We start from the raw sequence: 6,000 nt of genomic DNA on the forward strand, positions 1-6,000 counted from the left end.
ATCCTTGTTTTGCTTTTGTTGATGTTCATCTTATACCCTCCTTTCAAGACACTGTCCATTCCATTCAACTGCTCTTCCAAGTCCTTTGCCGTCTCTGACAGAATTACAATGTCATCAGCGAACCTCATAGTTTTTATTTCTTCTCCTTAGATTTTAATACCTACTCCGAATTTTCCTTTTGTTTCCTTCACTGCTTGCTCAATATACAGACTGAATAACATCGGGGACGGGCTACAACGCTGTCTCACTCCCTTCCCAACCGCTGCTTCCCTTTAGTGCCCCTTGACTCTTATAATTGCCATCTGGTTTCTGTACAAATTGTAAATAGCCTTTCACTCCCTGTATTTTACCCCTGCCACCTTCAGAATTTGAAAGAGAGTATTCTAATCAACATTGTCAAAAGCTTTCTCTAAGTCTACAAATGCTAGAAATGTAGGTTTACCTTTTCTTAATCTTTCTTCTAAGATAAGTCGTAGGGTCAGTATTGCCTCACGTGTTAAAGCAGTATTTTGTATCACTTTCCTCCATTTCACATTTTTCATTTCTTTTATCCACTTTTCTCCTGCGTAAAGCTCTCATTTTCTGGAGTCAAAAACAATGATGTAGTCAGATAAATTTTGTCCTGAATGCTCTAATATGCAGATCAGCCCAACATAATTTTGAGCAAAAACATATTATCATCCAAAATGTTATGTCTCCTGAAATGCGTATCAAAGTGGAAAATTCTCAAGGAAAAAAAAAAAGAATAAGCCTTAGAATGAAAACAATGGATGTATATTGAAACTTCCTGGCAGATTAAAACTGTGTGCCGGACCGAGACTCGAACTCGGGACCTTTGCCCTTCATGGGTAAGTGCTCCACCATCGGAGCTACCCAAGAACGACTCACTGTGAGGACGAGGCGTCACGGCCGCGAAAGGCAAAGGTTCTGAGTTCGAGTCTCGGTCTGGCACACAGTTTTAATCTGCCAGGAAGTTTCATATAAGTCCACACTCCGCTGCCGAGTGAAATTCTCAAAATGGATGTGTATTGTGTGCTTCACTAAGCACTGTATTAGGTACTGTAGTGTATCTTACTCGTCACACAGTTTTGTCTCGCTTTGCCCACAGGTGGTGGACACTGCCCGTGACGCAGTCTGCTACTCGCTGGACAACGGCAGCACCAAGTTCTACGACCTGCTGCAGCTCGTCGAGTTCTACCAGCTCAACGCCGGCCGCCTGCCCACGCGCCTCACCCACTACGTCGTGCAGGGCCCCGCCGAACACAACTCCGTCACCTACTGAGGGCGGCAGTCCCGAGACGACACCCGACCATCCTGTCGAGGATCTGACGCTGTCGGAGGAACCTCCCGGCGTCCCGGACCCCGATGCGGCCAGTATCTACGTGGAGTTGTATTGCCGGCCGCGTACTCTTGCCGGCCCGTCGGTTCACACGTTTGATCTGTGCCTCGGTGGTAATACCCTGTAGCGTTTCGAGAACTGGACCGTGGTCACACTGTGTAAGCCGGCAAAGACTAGAGAATTGTTGTGGTGTACCGGAATAGCTTCCAGCGTGTACTGGAATAGCTTCCAGAAACTTCTGTCACCGTAGGATTCTCCTGTTTACCACTATGGAGAGGTAAAACCCTCTCACTATTTGTCGCACATATTATAGCATTGCGTGCAGACTTACGCAACCCAGCCCGACTTACAAAATGATGCGTCTTGTAAATTATATTGGTGCATTTATTCCTTTATCCTCCCGTGAACATTGTGCACGGTATTAATGTATTTTGTAAAGAGTACGGCATGCCGTCATTATATATGTATACACTTATGTACAATGGACATCTGCATAATAATGAATCAATGTTAACAACTTATTAATGTAATTGAGTTTCGTGCAACATGTGTAATTATATGAAATATAAATGCATGGCACAGTGCATTGTTGGAGAATACATACAAAAATACTGAGCAGACTTGCCAAAATTTGAGCTTTTTTTATTATTGTTTCTTAATTTTTTTGCTGAGTCATCAGTCTTGCACTTGGCTATATATGACCCACTACAGTTTTATCTTCGGTTTCAATCTCTTAGCACTTAAACACTTAGCACCTCAGTTATTTGCTGGATGTTTACCAGTCTCTGTCTCTGTCTTCCTCTACAGGCTTTGCCATCTATGGCTCCCTCTAGTACCACAGAAGTTATTCCCTGATATCCTAGCACACGCCCTATCATCCCGTACTTACAGCAATCAGAGTTCCTCATAATTTATCGGTCCACCTAATTTTCAGCACCTCAAATTCTCTGTTTCCTATTCTCCCACAGTTGAAATTCTTCTGCACCCAGACAAGTTTCAGAAGAGAAATCGTATTTTAAAACTAATGGACATTGTGTGGCATGTTGTTGGCCGACTTCTCATCTTTTTTGGATCTGTAAACGAGTGGCTACCAAATTGAGATGCTCTCAGTTCACCCTACTGCACCTTCATATGTAATTTAAAAATGTGAAGTTCCAAATGAATATCACCGCTTGTAATTTTCTCTCACGATGTCACCCACTTCATTTGTCATAAAATGATCTCAGTTCTGATGTTTCTGTCCGTGTCTTATCATCTTGCCTCAATGTCTTAAGCCTGACTTCCGTAAGACAGAACATGTCATTTAGAGGTAATTTTATGCATTATTGCATTACAGTGCAATCTGTTACTAATTCTATCTGCACCGAACACACTTGCCGACACAGTTTTGAGATTTGACCCCTCAAATGGACATTGTTACCTTGCCAGAACTGTGTTTTGTAAACTTTGGAGGGATGAGGTCATCTTGTAGAAGAGGCCGGTATGCAAAGCACACGCTACTGATTGTGTACGCTACGTGGGACAATCTGGCATCGATGATAAATCTTGAGGTAGCCTGATGTATTTTAAAAGCGTTTAACAGCTGTCTAAAATTTTTAAGAAGCATTACGCATGTTTCTGCAGCTAATTGTCATCTGCAGCGTTTTGTCTGTCAGACATTTGTATGTGTACATAATATTTACAGTGGCTCTTTGTAGCACAAACTATTTATTAATGAAAATTCTTTGAAGTAATAAAATATATCTACACTATCATCGGTATCAACATCCTCACCATCATTGAATGAGTACTGTACAATATAGTGTATATAAACAAATAAGCAAGCAATCAGTTGCCACAAACCTTACCTTCATCTGCAGAAATATTTCTAAATGCTTTATGTATTGAGTAATGCACGTGCGTGTGTGTGTGCATGTGTGTGTGTTGCATTGGAATTTATTTTTCGATTTATCAGAGTAACATACGATCAGTGAATAATGTTTAGGTGCTGAATCTATAAATAAAACTATGTATGCCAGTCTTGCATGATTGTGTCTGATAACAGTGTTGTGTATATAGTTGTAATAACCAAGATGATTTAAAGCTCTGTAAGTGATTAAACATTTTAGTTCATGATTTTAATTTATTACAAATTGCAGTGAGAAAAGTAAGTGAAGTAGTTGTATAAACAGAGTAATAACTGAATTGTGATTTGTGTGTAATGTATAACAGAGTATCATATATCATTCGCAGGAAAATGTAAAGAAAATTTATTTGCAATGTAATGTTATATATGTTTGTGAATCATCAGTATTTATTATATAGAAACATTAGCCTTTAGAGAAGCAAGTTGAAATAAGTATTTATCATGACAATACATATCTCGTCAGTTACTGCTAATACCGTTGTTTCGAAAACGACTCTTTGCGAATTTTGCATCGGCAATCCTGACGAATGAGATAAATGTAATAGCAGTGGAAGTGAATTGTAGTAAGTGTCTTAAAATACTTTGACATTGAAACTGAGGCTATTGAGTTGCTACTGAACAGTTACAACTCAGCAAGTAATAACAACATTATTATTTCTTATGTATTAATGTGTATTTAGGAAGACTTTTGAACTAGATCTGTGGAGTGGGAGAGATACAAAGTTTAGTTGTAGTAACTGTAAAAATTAAAGAGTAATATATTTTTGTACATTTGTGGTAAAACTTTATCTTTGCCAAAGTATATAGAAGTGCAGGAAGTTTTCCTCGGCCATGGCAATCATCTGGTTTTTGGTTTTATTAAAGTGTTTGTATTGTATAAGTAGTGAGAAGCGGTGTGGCAGATGTGAGAACTTCCTGGCGGAACCAGTGTCTCTCTTTTTGTTATTGATTTTGTGTGTGTTAATCCTCGTGCTGTATAAAAGGGTTGTACATTGCATTGTATTCTGCACATCTCTATAACAGAATGATTGAGCTATCAGTATATCTCTGTACGTTGAAAATGAATGATACTTTTTGATTTGAGATCAGGAGAAGTTCATTCTGCAGCAAGCAATAAGTGTTGTCCACTGTGGATATTGACAGCAATAACTTGGTCAATCATATCTTCATTTCCAGTGTTATAACTGCGGACGTGGCTATCGTATTTTGTTGTGACACTTAACACTAACTGAATCCAGATATACTGTATACGATACGTCGGTGCAGTTGTCGGGCATTACCACTGGAGACGAGATGCAAATGTTAATTTGTGGTAACTATGACATTCTTAATGTCTAGTTGTGGTGGCTAGTGTTCTTTCCCGACACAATCACATTCATATTTGTGCCACTAAAGGCTTTCTTGAAGAATTACTCTTACAAATGTTTCTCTTGTGAAACACTGGATATCATTATGTAATTCCTGAAATATTTTGCCAATGCAATTGACCGACATCTTCAGGTGCGACAAATGCACTGTTGAGCTATGGCTGAAGCCTCCTGTTTACTCCAGTCTAAAATGGGAAAACGTTTTTGGCCACAGAATTTGACACATTTCTGTGCGAGCTACTTCAATGCTCAGTGTAAAATAATCGTGCGTGGACTTGACGAGAGGTACCTTTTTCACCCGAGTGTCGGGACTAGATTGTACTTTGAAACATTTATTTAAGCAAAAGTAAGTTCTTTACAGTGGACAGAATAAAAAGCAATACAGATCCGTTACTCAGAAGGGAACAAATTGGCAGGTACCTACTGGGGCAAATTTGTCGTCTTTTGCCCCACTTGTTGAGAAAGTCACAACCCTTTTTATGTTCTTTTTTTTGTTATTGCCTGTAATATATCACTGTTGTGTATGGTGCACTTTCTTTCCTTGCAAGAAGTTCTGTCGTAGTGTAGGTAACCCTTACATGATAGACTAAAGATATTGCCTGCTGATACTTCGTTAGTGTTGTCCTTTATTAATGTTTAGTATTGTTTCTATTGCTGTTTACTGTTGTTATAGCCGTGTCTCTATCAGTATTAATATGTATACAAGAACAGGGTTCGTATTTATGCTTCACTTCGTTTCGCAAATCTGTGAACTATAGAGTTTTTATGTAACCACATTTACATTGCTTAGGAGTAAATGTTTGTTTTTGCACATTAGATCACTAGGATGTATTAACTTAATACTGTAATATGTACAAACAAGCTTGTTCACTTCTTTTCTATGGTCAGTAAATTATTTTTTACTCAAAACCGTGTGCTGTGTCATTTATTTCACCTGTCAATTATGTATTCATCCCATCCCTCTCCACCATTTCAGTGTTTGAAACACAATTAAGGAAGTTGTCAGTAAATTTCAGAATTTACTCAGGGGTATTTTCTGAGTATTAAACTTTGTTTGGTTTCCTACCATCATTTAACTGTGTGTCTGTACTGCTCTGTAAATACCTGCACAGCAGTTGGCTCGATGTTGTCTGTTTGTTATTTGGAAACAAACTTATTTTGCTCACCCTCGGTACTCGCTGTTAACAACAGTAATACCCACTTTTACTCACTGCTGTCAAGTAAGTGCTGTCCCATTCTGTTCCAGGTTTGCTTTTCTGGAAGTGTTGGATGTACATTAACAGTGATATATTTGTGTTGTATGCTTTGATATTTGCCTTTTTGACTGTTGTGAAGCTATTTTCACACAAGGAGAACTAACTGGGGCAGTAAAGATGATAAATCATAAT

At 38.8% G+C, this 6,000-nt stretch overlaps 1 protein-coding gene across 1 annotated transcript in view; it reads left to right on the top strand.

The window, feature by feature from the left end:
* Positions 1-4,915, top strand: part of LOC124719723 (growth factor receptor-bound protein 14-like) — a 57,885-nt gene extending 52,970 nt beyond the window's left edge. The window contains exon 6 of the mRNA XM_047244926.1: positions 1,109-4,915. Coding sequence (XP_047100882.1) covers positions 1,109-1,282 — 174 coding nt within the window. The 3' untranslated portion in view covers positions 1,283-4,915. The remainder of the gene's footprint in view (positions 1-1,108) is intronic.
* The last annotated feature ends 1,085 nt before the right edge of the window (positions 4,916-6,000 follow it).

Source organism: Schistocerca piceifrons, chromosome 11 (genome assembly GCF_021461385.2).
Source record: "Schistocerca piceifrons isolate TAMUIC-IGC-003096 chromosome 11, iqSchPice1.1, whole genome shotgun sequence".
Lineage (NCBI taxonomy): Eukaryota > Metazoa > Arthropoda > Insecta > Orthoptera > Acrididae > Schistocerca > Schistocerca piceifrons.